This window comes from Astyanax mexicanus, chromosome 2 (assembly GCF_023375975.1).
Source record: "Astyanax mexicanus isolate ESR-SI-001 chromosome 2, AstMex3_surface, whole genome shotgun sequence".
NCBI lineage: Eukaryota > Metazoa > Chordata > Actinopteri > Characiformes > Acestrorhamphidae > Astyanax > Astyanax mexicanus.
In genome coordinates, this window is record NC_064409.1 from 12,088,499 (window position 1) to 12,109,112 (window position 20,614).

At 37.0% G+C, this 20,614-nt stretch overlaps 2 protein-coding genes across 2 annotated transcripts; both read right to left on the reverse strand.

Annotated features, from left to right (window-relative positions):
- Window positions 1-4,105: 4,105 nt before the first annotated feature.
- On the reverse strand, window positions 4,106-8,272 carry cdkn1ba (cyclin-dependent kinase inhibitor 1Ba). The gene is made up of 3 exons (XM_007232275.4): window positions 7,296-8,272; window positions 6,346-6,476; window positions 4,106-5,430 (listed from the first exon to the last, which is right to left on the reverse strand). Exons 1-2 carry the CDS (start codon window positions 7,801-7,803, stop codon window positions 6,370-6,372), a joined length of 615 nt encoding a protein of 204 aa, XP_007232337.2. The 5' UTR covers window positions 7,804-8,272; the 3' UTR covers window positions 4,106-5,430; window positions 6,346-6,369.
- A 2,123-nt stretch (window positions 8,273-10,395) lies between these two features.
- On the reverse strand, window positions 10,396-20,321 carry cdpf1 (cysteine rich DPF motif domain containing 1). Its single transcript, XM_007232276.4, has 4 exons — window positions 20,235-20,321; window positions 19,831-19,998; window positions 13,823-13,934; window positions 10,396-13,159 (listed from the first exon to the last, which is right to left on the reverse strand). Exons 2-4 carry the CDS (start codon window positions 19,938-19,940, stop codon window positions 13,040-13,042), a joined length of 342 nt encoding a protein of 113 aa, XP_007232338.2. The 5' UTR covers window positions 19,941-19,998; window positions 20,235-20,321; the 3' UTR covers window positions 10,396-13,039.
- Window positions 20,322-20,614: the final 293 nt, after the last annotated feature.

Here is a 20,614-nt window from a genome sequence, read left to right on the forward strand (position 1 = left end):
AATGTTGCCAGGATTTACAGCTGAGGCCAATTGTTTACATACAGAATTAAAACTCTGCACACTTTTATGACGACACATCTGTGCGGTAAAGTACGTGCAAGAGCTTTTTATTAATATTTATTTATTTTTTAATTCTAGCTATTAGACTAACTTTCTTCAGAATGTATTTTTTTTTATTAATGTAATTACTTAACTTGAATCAAACGCTTAGTATAGCACAAACTCCTCACAATACTTTAATGTATTTTTAATGCATTCTTAGTTCAGGCTTTGGACTTTTTTTGTGTATTCCTTATGAACAGTGTAATGCTCGCATCTTCCCAGATTTTTACATTGGTTGTATTGGGGTTTGGATTTTCCCATTGTGTTCGGTGCCAAAAAAGGGACCAACTGTAAAGACAGGCACCTAAAAATAGTCATATGTAGGTTTCTTAATTTGGTAATTGGCCGACCAGAAACTTTCAAAGGTCACTCAATCTATTTTTTAATAATTTGGACTGTTAAAAGAGACAATATACAGACGTATACAATGAAATTACCAAAAATATACATATTTGACAAAGATATATAAATCTGTCTGTAATCAAAAGTTGAAAGATTTTGTGACACAAAATGTGTGAATTAAAAAAAATAATAAGAAATTCCATTTGACAGTTTTTAGCTTAGGTGTTAATGTAAATTTTGCCATCAGCCTAGCTTATACACGATTTTGGGTGTTTTGACTTTTTTTTAATAGGTGTATTTTACTTTAAGTTGTGTAGTGTGATATTGCTTTTTGTGTATTTTACTTTAAGTTGTGTAGTGTGACATTGCTTTTGGTGTATTTTACTTTAAGTTGTGTAGTGTGATATTGCTTTCGGTTCAGCACTGGTGTTTTTAATGAAGGTTATTTCCTCGGTTGAAATCTGAGTTAAGTAGTTATGTATTGTCCCACATCGGCCAGGAATGGAACAACCGCTTCCACTACAGCTGTCTCCTCTGAGTACTTCAGCTCTTATATACAGTACTTGTGCCATAGCCTTCTGGTGGAGGTCTGTGTTATACTATACTACTGCTGTTAACACCTATCATATTAACCTGAACCCTCCTCTGCTGTTATTCAGCTGTGAGCTTTGAGGTAACTAAACTACACAATATTCAGACTATAACCTGGCTCCCTGAGGAAGAATACACGTAGACTAAGTACTACCTCTGTTAGTTTACTAACCTACCTCTGGTTATTTTACTATAAACAACAGTATACAGCTGTGGAAAAAAAAATAAGAGACCACTTAAGAATGATGAGTTTCTTTGATTTTACTAAATTAAAAACCTCTGGAATATAATAATCAAGAGGAAGATGGATTATCACAAGCTAACAAACTAAGCTGAACTGCTTAATTTTTTGCAGGATTTATTTATAGGGATGATTCTGTGAAAAATCTAATGTATTCCCCTTGTATGGTAGATCTAATAGGCCTCAAGCTAGTAGATTGATGTAGTAATAAATAATGTAGCAAATATGTACAGACATACATGTAAAATAACTGGAAATGTATATACACAAATACAGCTTTGGACAAAAATAAGAGATCACTTAAAAATTATAAGTATTATGATTTTACCAAATTGGAAAACCTCTGGAATATAATCAAAAGGAAGATGGATGATCACAAGCCATCAAACCAAGCCGAACTGTTTGATTTTTGCACCAGGAGTGGCATAAAGTTATTCAAAAGCAGTGTGTAAGACTGGTGGAGGAGAACATGCCAAGATGCATGAAAACTGTGATTAAAAACCAGGGTTATTCCACCAAAAATTGATTTCTGTACTCTTAAAACTTTATAAATATGAACTTGTTTTTTGCATTTCTCATTTTCTGCAAATAAATGCTCTAAATTACAACATTTTATTTGGAATTTGTTAGGAACGTTGTGTATAGTTTATAGAATAAACAACAATGCTCATTTTACTCAAACATAAACCTATAAATAGCAAAATCAGAGCAACTGATTCAGAAACTGAAGTGGTCTCTTTTTTCTGGAGCTGTATTTGCTTTGTTTTACTGCACACCAGGAAGAGGAAAAAAAAGAAAAGAAACAAGAAAAAAATGAGAAAAAAGTTCTAGTCAGTCAGGCACTGTTGACTCTTGACTCTCCTAAACCAGGCTGCTGCTACGTGTACGTGCAGTTACAACCTATATTCATGGTTGACTTTGGCGTTAATGCGTTTCTTATTAACCGCTGGCTGCTGCAACACCAGCTTTGATTTCATCATGCTACACTTAGCCAGTTTTCTCCAGGGGTTATTTCGGGTTTTAGAGTCTCCGATATGGCGCTACTTCGCTACGCAGACCATCAGCGCGCCTGCAAGCATCAGCAAAAAAACAGAAATCTGACCGTTCGAGCCAGCTCGACGCTGCTGTGCTACTTTGACGAAAAGAACACCGTGTACCGTAGACGACAGCCACGGGTATTTTTCACCACCCGTTTTCCGGTATGACCGCCTCTGCGCTGTGATTGGCTGGTAGTTAACACTCATCAGCATTTCGCAAATTGTGTTTTTTTTTATAGATAAAATAATAGATTAAATAAAGATCGTTAAAATAAAGTTCACTGCGATGTTTACATCTATGTTTACATATTTATTAGTGCAGTGGATAAAATGTATTAAAAAATAAATATCGTTTAAAAGCCTGAAAAAATAGCTACAACAATTTTAACCTCCTTGCTCCTTGTCTACATAAGCAAAAACATGCATATTTGCAAATAAATATAATTATTAAACAATATGAATGCACAATATATGTTTAAAAATATATATTGTAATGCCATTTTCTAAATTTAAATTCTTTTTAATACTCAAAATTAAGTTCACTGCGATGTTTACATCTATTTTGACATATGTATTAGTGTCAAAGATACTTGCTCTGTCTACATAAGCAAAAACGTGCCTATTTGCTAAAAAAAATATTATTAAACAATATGAATGCACAATATATGTTTAAAAAAACTCATGACATTCTCATGTCATTTTCTAAATTTAAATGCCTTAAATACTCATGTTTACACCAATTCTTTATCCATAAGTAAAGCAGTCGACTGAAAACAAACGCTGATAGGTAGACTGAGTGCGAGTATGAACTGCCAGCCAATCAAAGTGCAGGACGCAGAATACGCGGGAGCCAACCATAGCGTGATGTGGGCGGTGCTTGCCCGAATACAGGTGGGAAAAACAGCGCGCAGGTCTGCTGTGTTGACAGCAGTGAAAGGCGATCTGAGTGGCTGCAGCGAGTGGTGTGTTTTTCTCTCTGATTTTCTGATTGGACAAAGCGAACGTCAGTAATCTTATCGTGTTGGATTTTTTTTTTGTTTTTCGTCGGTTTTTTCTTCTTCATGGGACGTGTCCTTGTTTTTCCTCAATCGAAGCAGGAGTAGGGAAAGTTTTTTTTGCACACGCAAGTCTGAATGGCGTCCAAAGGGAGCGTACTTGTTACTTTTGAGCAAATAACAAGACTATGCATAGCATATATGTACACAAAAGCATTTTAAACTACTTTAAATTAAAACTACACCAAAATATAACAAAAGGAACATTTGAGTATCATGTAAACAACTATACGGATATTTCAGTGGTATTAAAAGTAGGATGATATGCAGAAATCAGTGTTAATCATGCATGCTTTTTAATCATAACTTTATATAATACACATAGGTTAAATGAACAGTTAGAAAAACTAAACTTGTGCATCAAATAAGTGAATAATAAAGAATAAAATAGCATTACACTGTAAAATGTACAGTATTAACAAACATGCATGTTCAGCTTGATTTGTTACTAAATGTTTTTTATTTAAGCATGCATTATAAGCTTTACTGGATATTCACAGCTCAAGTTCGGATGAGCAATCCCAAGTGTTTCCAGAGACCTGTTTACACAGTGGGCGATTTTTATTGGAAATGTTTGTGTATTGATCCTTAATGGGCCTTAACCCAGAGCACCCTGTCTGAGAGCAAAGTTTGCATAATCTCAGTGCAAACTGAACACTAAATGCTATATTTACCTCTGTAAACATAAGCTGCAGACTACGTTTTTTTTAATATGCAAATCAAAGCAGACACAAATGAAGAGTGTTCATGATTTTTTAATCATCTCTTTAAACAAGCAATAGAAAATCCATATCATTTGTATTGTATAGGCTCAGTTTGCAACCTTTGCAACAAATTCTATTAACAAAAAAAAATCTGGAAAATAATAAACTTATAAAAAATGCACAAATGCCACTTTGGATAGTCATACACAACAAAAAAAAAAGCTTAACATAAATAAGTTAGTATAATTTCCTCAGTGTTTTTACAAAGCAATATACACAGGTACACTTCAAAGTTTTACACACATGCAGTGTAACGTCTTTTTTTTTGTAAATATTTTTGGGACGTAGTGGCCCATCATGTTCAACATGACAGCCACGTGATGTGGTTGCATTGGACCGGATTTGTGGACTACTGCTGTATTAAAAATACATTGCCCAGTGTTTTTAAAAATATATAAGTACTTTGCTACACAGTGAGAAATACACAAAAGTGACTGAAATAAAAATTAACCATTTTCCTTTTTGTAATAATTATTTACTCAGTAGGTTCTCTTTCATAGGCAACTTTCAAAAACATTAGAAATAGTGGAATAACCCAGGGATCAAATAATACTGAGAAACACTATCAGAACAGTATGACCACACCCTTAAAAAAAGGAATATCCCTGTTGTAACTTTGGCAGAGTTTTAAATCAACATTGCAGAATCAAGTACCAACGCACACTTCTGTGATATTATTGCTAATACCGAAACACAATCTTTATGCTTTATCTTTAGGTCACATCTTATCAGCACCAGACTCCAGTTCTCTTTCAATGGTGAACTTTCTATGCTACCTCTGGGTGCCCAGGATGTCTTTAGCGTGCAGAACGGATGCATGATAAATTTTAAGACTGATCTAAGTGATAAGCTAAACCCTGAAAACATTGAGAAGTTAGGTCTGAACTTACCTAAATATGAGCAAACATGGGATAGTATTATTGGGAGTTGTTTTGAAAACTGCACAGCAATTCTTCAAGTCACTATTATATAAATGATTTTTTTTTCCATCGTAATGTTATATTTCAAATATGCTACATATAAAATGAGAATATATACATAGGTAGTAAAGACTGAGCAAAAGAAAAAAAATGGAAAACAACAATTGCACACTGCTACATCGTCTGCTTTTGAGGCAACTGTATTCGGTTGAGTGCCAAAACTTTAGTGTAAAAAAATTCAGTGCTTCTACTGCCTCGCACATCCTTTAGGAAAGACGGTGCGCTTTTCTTTTTTTCTTTCTTTCTTTCATTGCGGTCCCCGTTTACTTCATAAAGCTCTCGAAGGTTGTGATGGAGAAACACACACATTCTTCATCTCTGCGGGGAACAGAAGAACAACATGTGTTTTAGTGAGATGGGAAATAGGAAATAGACCGCACTGTTGCTATGTCCACAAAAAAAAAATTATCACAACACATATATATATATATATATATATATATATATATATATATATATATATATATATATATATATATATATATATATTCAACTGCTCTGACTTGCTTCAGACACTTTAAGACTACAGTACATTAATATTGCATCTATGAGACATTGCAAACTATGCGACAAACATTATGAAGGGTGTTATAAGCTCTCTGCAGCAGATGATGTTGTCTATTTCCAAAAAATAAGTCATCAGGGATAGCATTAATAAATGACACAGCCACTATACAGATGTTTGCATGCGTGCGTGAGGCTGGAGAGTATGTTTCTAGCACCCTCCCACACAGACACACACAAACACACTCGCACACATATACACACCCAGGGTGTTCATGACGTCTTACTACACTGTTGTTCACTGCACAGGCATTTTGTTTACAACGTGAAAGGCAGCTTTTAGGATAAAAGGTAAATGTTTTTGCACTATTTGCACATTAATCTAGACTTTCTTTGCAAATCTCCTTTATGCAGTAAAAGTAATACTAGGGATTAGTCTTGTGAGTGTGTGTGAGTTCTGTCTTCACTATAATTAGTAGAAACAGTATCTGAACGCTCTGGTCCAGGTTTGCTAAAGCAAGTAAAGCAACAGTTGTTTTAAAATACAAGTACACTACGTTTTAGTTTTTTTTTTTTTTTACTACGTACAAAAGCATTTTGAAATGACTGTCTGTGGCGATAGGTATACTACACTACACTACAGTTACAGCACAGATGTGCTGCAGTGTTCAGTGATTATTTGCGCACAGCAGCTTAGTGCGTAAACAGATAGTAAGTAACGTTACTCACCTTTGCTCCCACAGGGCCTCGCTTTTACGTGTTGGGAGGAGGTGATTTTCTGGGGGTCTGCTCTGGTGGACAGTGGTTGGCTTCCTCCGCATCACTGTTCCCGTTCACTCTTTTACTCTGACTGGCTCCATCTGATTTTAAGAGGAGGGAGAAATGCAATTAGCTCTCTGTCTGGCACGTGCACTATTGCGTTTATCAAAATAACAGCTGCTTTTAAATGGCAAGTGTTTTGGTTTAAAAAGTAGTTAGCTAGCTGAATGCAGAGTAACTTAGTGCATGTGTTAAGGCGCATGGTACACGCAATGTTTTCCCCTTACTCTTTTTTCCCTCCTTTTTTAGTTGCAAAAAGTAGAGGCAGCAATGGCATGCAAAATGCCTGCAAGCTTTAATTATTATTATTTCATTTAATTTTTTGCTTTTGTTTGTTTTTAACAGCAGTTCATCTACATAGACAACGTGTGGCACGTATAGCCTGCTAAGTCCAATAGCTGTAGACATTAATGTAGCAAAAAGAGTTTTCGATTTTTTTTTTGTTTGTTTTGCATTCAATATTGTTGTTTCTCTTTAACTTTACTTATATTGAATGTGTATATGTGTATTTTATTTTTATAGAAGAATTCCTATAGCTTGTCCTGTGTTCTAGTATTGCAGAATGGGACATTTAAATAGTAACAAATATATTTTTGTACATAAAAGCATTAAGTGTAATTGATTAAGTGTTCGAACTTCAACGCTAACCGATATGAGAGAATGTTAAATTAAGGTTGGTTAAAGGTTGTAGGTTATTATTTCAATTATCAACATTAAGTGATGCAACATAACAAAAGAAAAACGTGTTGTTTTCTATTAAGGTAACTCCCCCTCGCATATACTAACTGTATAACCATTTTTTTTATGCCCGTTTATAAAATAATTATTTGGCTAGCTTTAGATTAGTTAGTTTTGATTACCCTGCTGCTCCGTGGAGCGTCTTTTCCTCGTTACCCCCCTGCAGTCCGAGCGCGCAGCCGTGCGCTCCGTGCGCACTCCCGCACCTCCACCACCTCCACCTCCATCACTGCCACCGCCTCCGTCTACGTCCTCCTCGCTCTGGTTAGGCGGACTCGGACTCGGGCTCGGGCTGCTGCGCCTCGGAGCTCTCCGTCCGCTCCGCCCGGGCTCTGATCCGCGCGGCGGCCTGCTGTAAAAGTCCGGCACACTCCTCCCGTCCATCGCCTCCCACACAAACTGCCCGGGGGCGAGCGGCTCGTCCCGCGCGAAGTCGAAGTTGTACTTGTCCCGCAAAGCGCGCTCCTGCTCCCGCAGCTGCTCGGTGCAGTCCCGCCGGAACTCCGCCGAGTCCGGTGCAGCTCCGCCGCCAAACAGGTTCCTGCGCACCGGGAGCCTCGTGTGGTCCGCGAGCCTCGCGTCCACCCTCTCCAGCGGGGGGCTTCCGTTAGACAGGCGCACATCGGACATTTTTTCTACATTAAAAAACTGGGTCCCAGAAACTAAATGCGAACTGAACGAGTATAGAATGATTCAACAAAAACAACAACAGCAGCAGCAGCTGCACAAGTCCGTGCGCTCGCGCGAACTATGAAGGCAAACACAAGACGACTAACTAGCAATTTAACGCGTAACCGTAACGCTCCTCCCGTCAGAGCCGAGCGATTCGCAAATACGCTGAAGAAGAAAAGCGCGCATCCAAAAAAAGAGCATTTAAAACGACAGTAAAGAAAAAGAAGCGAAAACGTTGGAAAAACGAGAGCAGCTGGTGCGCGCGCACACGCAAGAAAACGTAGGGTAAAAATGCGCAGCGCAGAACAAGACACTCCTATCTGCTCCGTCTCGTAGTAAATCCGAGAGAAAACCAGGCACAGTCATTCGAGCGCCCAATATGGCGATCGCGAGCACAGCAAGTGAAAAGAAGAGGCTCTCTGACAGCGATGGCTATTTAAACACAGCGCTTTTCATTGGTGCAGCTCCGCGGGCGCCGCCCATCTCTTAAAAGGAACCGAGGGCAGGATCTCAAATGGCGCCCTGCAGTCACTCCCTATATAGTGCACTACAGAGGTCACGGGGAGTTACGGCTTCTGCACGCAGACTTTTTTTACACAAAGGTGTGAAAATTATTCACACTCATTACTCTGTACATAGAAGTATACTAGAGTTAAAAAAATACCTTAATAGTTAAAGTATAAACTCAAGCTTTTTACTTTTTTAAGTAAAAGTATAAAGTACTGTTTTTTAAATTACTTAAAATATAAAAGTAAAGGTTATGTAAAGGGGAAAAAATTTAATTGATTACAAAAGCTTAGACTGAGCCACAGGGTCCTATTTTCAAAACACATATTTCTAAAAGCCATAATGACTATAATGTTATATTAAAATGTTAATGGACTAGGCTCCCTACCTGTTTCAGCTTCAAAATATGCTAATCAAAAATTACTGCATTTTAGTACAATGTAAATATATCAAATAAGCTTAACTGGGATATTTCACTCAAGTTCTCTTGAGTCTCTGCACAGATCACCTTCATACTTGGCTACATACGTCTGCTATGTTGTTGCTGGAGTGTGGGCGTGATGTGCAGGTGTGATGGATTGTATAAACACAAAAGGGTGTTGTAATGGTATATGTTTATACTTTTCATCCAACCACAATTAAATAAATTCACTCTATCCTGATGGAAAGATTTATCTGGATAGGGTTTAAATTTTTAACGATAAGAAGTCGCTCCTTAATTTTCTTTTCTTTTTCTTTTTTTTTTTTGCTTCTGCAGGTCTGTTCTATTCTGTTCCATCCATTTTAACAATTAAAATGCTGTAAATAAATGTTTTACATTCAATAAAAAATAGTTCTAAATTATATATAATTCAATTTTAAATTTGGCATCAATATTCAAAAAAGTAAAGGGAAGTTAATTTTATATAAACAACCATGCAAAAATCACAGCGTGAATTTGAATACTAATGAACAGTTTTGTCAGCAAACCTTAAAGCACATGAAATCTGCAGTCATAAAATAAACAAAAAATGTAAAAAAAAATAAAAAAAAACCTGCCAGTAATGTTGATGGAAGTTCAGAAAGGTGTTGCCAAAATGTTTACACAAGAATGTAAATACCAAAATTAAATTATTACCAGTAAAAAGAAAACTTTAGAATTTGTAACATTTAAAACAAAAATAACAAAAAAAAATAAAACATGCAAATCATAAATTATCAAAACTGTACAAGCACATGAAGCAGTGTACCCCATACGTAAATAACTACATGTCCAGTAGAGAGGCATTTGCAATTGCATGACGGACTCCAGCAGACTACATTAAATGTTCATTTTCTCTGTTTGTTGCTTTGAAAAGTCCTGGTTTAATGAGGTTTTTTTTCTGCCATGCTCAGTGTATAAAACTCATTACTTTTTATTGCCAACAGTGAGGTCATGGTTGGCAACTAGCTTATCTCTGGTAGACTTTGTAACTATCAGTAAGTAGTTCAGATCCCGAGTCATATCAGTAGCCTTTCTTTGGCGTTGCAGTTTTTTTTACTCCCTAGAAACAGCCTGCATGAATTTCAGAAGGTCACAGTGTTGAAATATCTCATCATATGAGCTCATCCTTTTCTATTCTTGGTGTGCTGAGTCTGGGTGAATGTGTGAAAGAGTGTTTTGTTGTGGCTTCTTGTATTTTTTTAATTGTTACTAAAATTATCTTATATTTATTACATTGTAATGCTAATACGTTTTAATGGCAAAACTGACTACTACTATAGTACTTACACACATCCAACTCAAGATGAAATTATAAAATAAATTAATAAATAAATAACTGTTAAAATGTTTGCAGTGCAAAATGTAACAAAATGCAACAAGAGCAGGTATAGTTAAAACGTGCAATTATATGAGGGATGCCTTCCAATAATACTGACAGAATAAATCTCCTATATAGTACAAAATAACAAAATATATATTATATTGTGTGCAACATTGATTATGTACACTTTTAAATATGGTGTTATTCACATAAATCACAACAAAAGTGACATATTAATAAGAGCTGTAAAAACAACCACAACAGTTGAGAATCAGTTTAATGACAAACGAGGCAATTATGAAATCTAATAATGCATATCAATAATGGGTAACTGCTGTTGCGAAACCTGATGGTTGGTGTAGGAATAAGCCAGTATGTGACTTAATGAACAAGACATGTAACGACTCTAATGGTTAACACAAGCGACATTACTTGTAAAACTGGTAAAGCTGTGGTTGTTTATAGGCAACCGTCTTTAAAGCCAAGTTGGTGACTGGGCCTTTAACTTCTTTAAATATTTTGAGCAAGTGCAAGAGCATGGGCAAAGGTAAAAAATGAGCCAATCATAGTACAATTAGGCCTAGAGGACATTAAAAACACTAAACATATATTTTAAAAATAAACTACAACACAAATATTAAAGCAGCATTAAGTTTCCCCTACAGCCAGGAATGTAATTCACAAACTGAGCCACTACTAATAGACACGCTATACACAGGCATTTCTCGACAGGCATTTCTCTAAAACAGATTTGAACCCCAAATCTGTTTTAATTTAATGATTTGTTATAATTTAATGACTAAATCTGACATTTTGAAAGGAATGTGTCTGAAAGGGTTAAGTGACTGACTGTCTTTTTTCAAAGTGAACTAGCAACAGCAAACTTATTAAATTCATCCTATCTAAGTTATATATAAATATTAATCAAAGCTTTCTTGATTTGTATTAAATTTATTTTCTTTTTTGTAAATAATATAATTCATGATTTTGCTCTCTTCACCTCACTCCAGAAACATTTTGATCTGGAAACCGTCAACACAAATACTTTCACTGACATCTAGTGGCTAGGGCTGGATATACAACACTCACTCCTTGTTATTGATTTTTTTTAAAGCTAAAAACGTTGTTATGAACCCTTTTCTAGCTTTGTTTAAGGATTCCATCCATTCTACACCGCTGGAGATGTCTTCAAACATAAAAAAAAGAGTCATTACTCTATATTGTTTCAGTGTTTACACATTTTCACACAATGTCTAATGTAATTTTATGTAACTACTTTTTTTTACAGTGTTTTAAGAATGAACATGGTTTATGTGCTGTCATAAATGCACTTAAACATCACTGACTCTGTGCTTTAAATCCTTAAATGCTGCTATGACTGACATGCTTCCACTTAAATGCTACTTTGTCCTAATCCACATAAAGTAGCATGCAAAAGTTTGGGTACCCCTCATCAAAAAGCCTGTTTCTGTTTCAATGAACGGATTTTCAAAAGACAAACAAATATTTTTTCACATTTTAGGCATATTTAAAGATTGGCGGGGCATTAGCTCAAATCTCTAATAACTTAAGAACTCAAAAACAAGTATTTACAAGCTAGAATACGTGCAAAAGGGGTTCTGACCATGCATTGACATTTCTGGATCAAAACTGTTAAATATTGAAATGAAAGTAATCTTTCTTAAAACAGAAAATTAATTGTTAGATTTATGCATTATCTATTCATTGTAACTGAGGGCAAACGTTTGCATATACTGTGTACATCTGCATATTGTCTGGTTGTCCTGTTTAGTTTTTCACTGTATAAGTATCCTATATCTTTATTGTGGACAGTCATATTAAAATATTAAGATATTAAGCTGGAGGATACCTAAATTTAGGTGAGCAATTGAAGCAGAGTATTGAGGTTCCTCAGATTGCCCCACAAAGGTCCTTCTGGCATTAATGATCTGTTGGACACCATTGTTATGCCAATGACTGACATGTAATGTGGTGGTAATTATATTTTGATATGTCTGTGTATTTAAACTCTGATGCTCTGTGTAAAGTGCTGCAGTTGTGTATTGCACCACAGGCCTGAAGAAAATTTAATTGCAATTTATACAGGATCTTCAATAAAATCACTTGACTTGCTTATTGCTAATAAAACACTTTGAGCCAAAATACCTGAACCTAACGAGGGAAGCTAAACTACTGATGCATAAATAAGAATTTAATTTGTTTGGCATTAAGAGCATCAAGAACTGAGCATATGTCTTGTAGAACAGCAGACACACAAATTCAACATTTTCTTAAACATAGATAATCCACTTTAATATGTTTAATATGAGATGTCTGATATTGATCTCACACTGTACCAGATGTCCCAAAATGAGCTGTGATTTTCAGAACCAAAATAAGTTTCTAGTTTATTTCCAACAGTGACAATTCAGCTCAGTGCCTCAGATGCTCCTCAGCGCCATCAATCACACGGGCATCTCTACATGTTATTTGAATGCAAACAGGATCTGAGCTGCAGGAGAGATGTGTGTTTCAGAGGAAAGCCAAGCCACTTCTCACTTACATTCTTAACAGATGTGACCCATGCGTCATCCAGCAGGCTGTTCTTTGAAACAACAAAAAGCTGAACTTGAACCCATAAAGTAACAACACAGTCAGAGCCACATCCACAGAGCCTCCACAAACACACTGTCGTGCACACTTGGCCGCATGTCTGTTGTCATTCATCTTCTGGAGTCCATCTGTCAAGCAGGTTTGGCTCAAAAACTGCTGCCTCTTTAGACTTCATCCAAAAAGAAAGCTTTAATTCTGTAAGCACCTCAAAACAAGGGATTGAAAAGCCAGTGTTTTTTTAATCCAGTGTGTCATAATTGTCCTTTTGAACAAAACAGGGGTGTTGAACATCAAGATTTCTGAGTAGGTTTTTTCTTAGCCAGCTCTGTCTGAATCTGCTCCGGAAACTGGTGCAGGTGTTCCCTCACACATGGTAAGCAGAATCGTTTGGTGTAGAAGAGGCTGCACTCCTGGATTAAGAAGAGAAAAAAAAAACAATATGAGAAAATCGGCTAACATTTGCCACTATTTTAACTTCAAAATGTATATACTATGTGCTGAAGAAATGTAATGATAGCTATCCTGTCATTGTATAGAAGAGAATACACAGATAATACATATTGCATGGTATTGGGGTGACTTACAAAACCTAAAGCATGAATTACAAAACCTAAACTTAAACTGTAGAGTGTTGGGATGTTAGTGATCATGAAGATGCACCTGTAAACCAAATTATTGGGACACCTGCTTAATCACTGTTTCTTTTAAAATTAGGAAAATGCCAAAAGAAAATAGTTTGTCTCGCTTTTGTTGTAGTAACTGTCTCTACCACCCACAATGCTTTCTACTAAATTTTGCTTTAGGAATATATATATACTCAACTCTCCATTCCACTCCAGAAAAGTCAGTTCCACTGCTTTACAGCTCAATGCTGGGACCTTTATAACCCTCTAATGCTCCTTAGAGTCAGATTCTATTGGCAGTATTTCACAATACTCTACAGGGACTAGACAATTTGTCAGTCATGGGGACACTTTAAACTTTCTGAATGCATTCATTAGAAGGGACGTCACTGTCCACATATATTTGGAAACAGGTAACAGTTTCAGGGAATTAAGTTTCTTAGTACTTACCGTGCCGACACACACAATCTTGTTACACAGGCAACATTTAGACCCCAACACTAGGAATTTCTCTTTCTCTGGACTGAAGGGATCACGCATGCCATAGCACTCCTCCAAAAGCCTGAGGGACAAAACACACACAAATCGTTTGCACAGGTGTCAAACTGAGAGACAGGTAAGAGTATAAATACACTCATGCTGTCACATCTCACTGGCAGGTTTCTTTGTATGTCTCTTGGCTGGGACAAAAAGGGCTAGGACAAGAGGGCAGTGACTTTAGTGACCCACGCTTAACAAGAGGTGAAAGGTCATGAGCAAGGTTACCCATAAAGGTTCAAATACAAGGGTCAATATTTGCTAATAATTAAACAAAAAACTGCTGCTCAGCATTTTCCTAGGTTCACTCCATCAATGTGTCAAGTTTTCTCTATTATTAAATTAGGGACACACCATAAACAATAGATCCTTGATAAAGATTCTTAAGAATCACTGTTTCCTGGCTGCCACAGGAAAAAGGCCCTATAGATATGGCCAAACATTTATATCACAATGTTTTTAATGCAATCGATACAATATATGTCTGTTATTATTATGAACAATATAAAAGCCACAGGAAAACTGCCAAACTAAACAATAAAATTGCCAATTGTCACCAGGATGTAAACAAATATTTCTTTGGGATTTGAGGAGAAATGCATTTACAGATTCAGATACTGTTTTTTAACAGTGGAGGTAAAAAGCAAGTGCACAAAATGGTTATAAGCCCAGAATGCAACAGTACTTACTCATGCCGTTTTCTACAGAGACCAGCACTTCAACATATACCTAGCAACAATACAGTGTGTTTGACTAATTAAATAGATAATAGTATCACTGTTCTCTTTAAAGAGGCCACCCAGGTGCTCATTCAATCCTGCAATTCTGTCCTGACGGGTCTATCTGTGAAAGCAGGCTCTTGCAACTGATCCAGAACGTTGAAGCATGACTTATCTTTAATCTTCCTAATTTCTGCCATGTCACTCTGCTACACTGTTTTCTCTACACTGGTTTCCTGTTGTTGCCCACATCAGATTAAAAAAAGCCTGACTACTGAATGGCTTTCAGTTAACAGCTGTGCTGAACCTCTCAATGTGTTTAAAAGCATCAGTTGTAAAGTTGTGAAAAGGTAGTGTTGGTATACAGTGAAAAGCAATATATGAGTAATGTTCTAATCAATATTGTGGCAAGAACTCCTCAACTAAGTCAAGAAAAAAAATACTTTAAAAATAAATAGGTCAGTCAGTTGGATACATTTCATGAACTTCGAAGGATCCAGAAGTGCAGTCACAAAGACCATCAAAATGTTATGATGAAACTGGCTCTCATCAGGGCCAAACCAGGAAAGGAAGAGCAAAAGTTGCCTCTGTGGCACAGGATAAGTTCATCAGAGTTACCAGCCTCAGAAACTGCAAGTTAACAGCTCCCAAAATAAGAGCACCTAAATGCTTCCCAGAGTATTTTGGTTTGTTTCACACGTTTAAGTTATCACATTATTTCTTATGTTATCCTTCTTATAATCTAGGTGACTTCGGTGTTCAGTGTAGGAAAACATGAAAAAAGTAATTTCACTGAATGAGAAGATGTGGAGAGGCAGTAAGAGCAAAAACTGTCCCTGTCCTGTTGCTGCTGTCTCGCGACACCCACCTACTGTCCCGTGACACTCACGTACTGTCTCGCGACACCCACCTACTGTCCCGCGACACTCAGGTACTGTCTCGCGACACTCACGTACTGTCTCGCGACACTCACGTACTGTCTCGCGACACTCACGTACTGTCTCGCGACACTCACGTACTGTCTCGCGACACTCACGTACTGTCCCGCGACACTCACGTACTGTCCTGCGGAGCTCTTTAACTGGCCCGAGAAGCTCAACGACTGTCCTGCGAAGCCTTTTAACTGTACCGTGGAGCTTTTTAACTGTCCTGCGAAGCCCTTTAACTGTCCTGTGGAGCTTTTTAACTGTCCTGTGGAGCTTTTAACTGTCCTGTGGAGCTTTTTAACTGTCCTGTGGAACTTTTTAACTGTACCGTGGAGTTTTTTAACTGTCCTGTGGAACTTTTAAACTGTCCTGCAGTTTTTTTGTAGACCTAATAAAGCAGATTAAATCAAATTATACAATGCAGACGTGGCAAGCAGTTATCCAACACTTATTAAACAAAGTTAAGTTATTACAATATTGTTGTAGATGTATCATGTCATTTTGCTTGACGTTTACTTTAGGAGTTCAGGGGAACATGTTTACCTCGGTGGATGAAATGCAGAGATGAGTGCAGGTGTTGCTGTGAATTCAGAGGATTTAAAATACAGTAATCATGCTGATAAACTGTGTGTCTATTACTATTTCACCCAGTAACATTTGATCTCTCGCTATACCTCTTTAATTCTGAGAACACAGCGGGAAAAGTTTTAACCAGAACCTAAGAAAAGTGGTTTCCCCACTGTTTATTACAGCAGGAGAGGATTAAAAGCACAGTAGTTGCTCAGGTGACCAGCCAACGCCGCTATAGCCAAAAAAAGTTTGATCAATAAAATACTAAAAATATTTAAAATGAATAAAAAAATAATTAATATAAAATAAAAACTCATTTAAAACACAATCAAAGGCTATCTAATAGTACGCAGAATGATATCTGTTTCAGTTTCAAATAATTGAAACAGCTCACCAAAACCTCAACCTATCCTTTATATTTGATTCAATTTATAGGTCCTCACTCATCTTAATTTATTTAACTAAACTGAGTTTTTATTTTTAGCCTCGCTCTGAATTCAGCTCCGCGCTGAGAGAGAGAGAGAGAGAGAGAGAGAGAGAGAGAGAGAGAGAGAGAGAGAGAGGCACGGCGCAGCGCATTTTGCCTGATATCTCTTGATTAAATATCAATAAATATGTGAATTATTTTTGTAATAATAATAGAAATCTAGCAGGCGTATTATATTTGTGTGAATAACATGAAATGTTTAAAATGAATACAGACATGTAGAAAAAAAACGAAGACAAGCTGTAACCTAGATATAAATAATTATATCTTAATAATAATATAATAATAATATAATAATAATAAATAATATGATATTGTCCATCGGCACAACCCTAATTGTAACTAATACAAGTACACAGTGATGGGATTTTGATGGAATAGGCCAGTGTTTCTCAACCCTGGCCAAGGAGGCCCACTGTCCTGCAGTTTTTGGAGTTGTCCCTGCTTCCAATACACCAGACAATCAGCTGTCAATTATTGTGTTAATGTGGGGCTGTCAAAGTATGACAATTAATAAAATGTGCAGGGCAGTGGCCCTTAAAGACCAGGATTGAAAAACAGTGTAATAAGCAATAGAATAGGCTCTATCAAAAGACCACAAATTAAACGGTGTCACTGAAATCGTTTCATACCTACACTGCAAAAATCTAAATATCAGCAATTGAAATGATATTTTACATTATTTAAGTAATTCAGAGCCCAAAACAAGCACATACGTTTTTTTTCATGATGGTGATTTATGATGACTGATTTATGAATTTAAGTGTAACGCAAACACCTAGATTTTATTGATTATTTTTAAAGAAAATTTACCAAGAAAAAAATAAGCAAAATGCTGTGCAAATGCTTTAACTAAAATTTAGACTTTTAGACTTAATTTAGACTAATTTAGACTTTAATAGAATGTAGATAAACAATAATAAACGAGAATATAGCAAAAAAAAAAAAATATTAATTAGACTGTTCCAGGAACTTATATACAGACACACATAAGTACACACACATCAGAAAAAAATGAATAATAAAAAATATAATTATACCAGAATGTGATATAGAATATAAAAGAGATATATGAGTGTGATAACTGTGAGATTAGGCTAAATACACATGTAATGTGTGTGCAGACATGAACAAGGTCGTTACCTGTGTCCATATTAGTTATTAATTTAAAGTCATACTATTTTTGATATTTGATATTTTGTATTATGACACTGGAAATATTATATAATAGATTTGATGGTCAAATCTAGGGGAATTATCTCATAAGTCTTAAAGGGATAGTTCGGGATTTTTGACATGAATCTGTATGGCATCAACATGACCAGTTTCGTGCATTCTCACTGACTTACCCCCGACCATGTCCGGTGAGCGGAGTTCTTGTCCAGTATTGTCCGAGCCGAAAGTAGTCCGGCATGTTTGCTGGGGTCACGAAACGAAAGCGTTTTTCTTCCCAAAACAGTACGAGTGCAAAAGAGTGATTTATTTGCATAACAAAAAACGGTGTCTGCAAAAGTCACGCCTCATTATCACTGGGGCACTACTTTCATTTTGGATCAGTGCGCGCGATTGCGCAACCTGGCAGCTAGCCTACGGTTTCGATTTCACTGTTTACTGTTCGTGAACATGTCGGACTACGAGAGCGACGAGGAATATATTGATTTCCGCTCAGAGCCAAGGGGGTATCTTTATGAGCCTGAGTATACTGAGGAGGAACTTGCCCAAATCGAATTGGATCGTGCAGAAAGAGAGAGGGTGGACAGAGAAATGATTGAGACCGAAGCTGGAGCCGCTGCTGCTGCGATCCTGACAAATCCTGGTGCACTTGTTTGAAGTGCGAACTAATGCCGACAGAGGTGGAATGTTACTGCTGCCACGAGTGGGATTTAGTTATGCCCGAGATACAGAACCTGTCAATTGATGAGGACGTCGGCGGGCCAGCTGCTGCCTGCATCACAAACAACAGCGGGCATGGAGAAACATAGTCATCCTCGCTGAAGTGCGCACCGCAAACACGAAGCTTCTTCATTTTCACCACTTTGGTGTCCACATGGAAGCCCATTGCAAGTATCCAAAGTTGCCTGAGAGCAATGTCAGTCACGGGGATACGATGGAAACTGTGCGGAGAATCAGCCACATCTTTGTTGCTACAGCCTGGATAATCACAAGTCCGCACCATTTTAACACACACACATACAAATGTATAAATCTGTGTTCAAGAAGCTTATAAAAGCCGATAAACTTCTCTCTAAAGCTTGCTCTTTGCGTTGCTGGTTTAAGCTGAGCGCAGCCAATGATCTGAAAGACTAGTGCGCTGCTCGCAGTTAGAATGACATGCGCACTGATCCAAAATGAAAGTAGTGCCCCAGTGATAATGAGGCGTGACTTTTGCAGACACCGTTTTTTGTTATGCAAATAAATCACTCTTTTGCACTCGTACTGTTTTGGGAAGAAAAACGCTTTCGTTTCGTGACCCCAGCAAACATGCCGGACTACTTTCGGCTCGGACAATACTGGACAAGAACTCCGCTCAGCGGACATGGTCGGGGGTAAGTCAGTGAGAATGCACGACACTGGTCATGTTGATGCCATACAGATTCATGTCAAAAATCCCGAACTATCCCTTTAAGTCGTCTCAAAAAAACTAAGATAAGACACAATGTATCACATTGCGGCACAGTTAAAAGCTCCACAGGACAGTTAAAAAGCTCTGCAGGACAGTTAAAACAGTTAAAAACCTCCGCGGTACAGTTAAAAAAAACTCCGCGGTACAGTTAAAAACCTCCGCGGTACAGTTAAAAAACCTCCACGGTACAGTTAAAAACCTCCACGGTACAGTTAAAAACCTCCACGGTACAGTTAAAAACCTCCGCGGTACAGTTAAAGAGCTCTGCAGGACAGTAGGAGAGTGTCGCAAGACAGTAGGAGAGTGAAGCTGCTGAAGATGTGTCCAACCTTTTGGCAGATACTGTATATATTATTAACATTTCAGAAACAAACTTAGTAACTCATCCATGGGTTGGTTTATTTATCATTCTATAGAACAAATAAAAATTCTTCTGGTGCCCTTTCCCACCACTGTTCATCACTGTACAGAAATCCAAGCTCAATTTTTGACATTGTTCACAGACCAGCAACTGAATTATGCAGATATTTGGGGGTAAAACTGATTGACTGAAACACCGCTGGCTAATTAAGAGTCTTTATTAATGTTATACTTACACTATGCCTCTGGTATTTGGGGGTTTCTGACCGTAGAAAGTGTAGGGACTAGATAATTCACACAGCTCGCAGGTGAAGACCCCTCTCACAGCCCCCTCACCCGAGTCCATCTTGTTTCTTCTAGGGTTCGCTGATGTTTGGCGTCTTGTAGGAATTTACCGCCACCTGCTGGAATATAGGGAATATACATTCATACATACTTATAATAGTGAAATTAGCTGCGGCACCAGTCTAAAGTTTGGACACACCTTACCATTCAATTATTTTCTTAATTTAATTTATTTTCTACATTGTAATTTAAGATTAAAGACAAGTGAAAAATTAAGGTACATATATAAAATTATTAAATTACGTAGCTAATTTAATTTAAGCTAAATTTGAATTTAAATTAATTTGACCTTAACCTGATCATCTGAGATGGGCGATTTGATTGATATTCTGATTTAGGTGATTTTCTGGAGCACAGCATAAAGGAAAAGCAGCAACTATTATTCGGCACCTCCGGTAACTTCTTCAAGACGCTGAGAAAACTATTCCAAGTGACTCTTCCTCATGAAGACACTGAGGAAATTCCATCAAATCAAAGCTTAATGTGGTACTAAGAAGAATCTAAAGTGTAAAACACATTCTGGTTTCTTTAACACTTTTTGTTTACAAAATAATTCGTTGTATAAAATGTTGTAAACAAATAATATATTGTTTTGGAATTTGAGGAAAAAGGTACCAACATTTACTGATTCAGGTACAGACTATTTAGAGTAGAGGTGAAAAAAAGCAGGTGCAA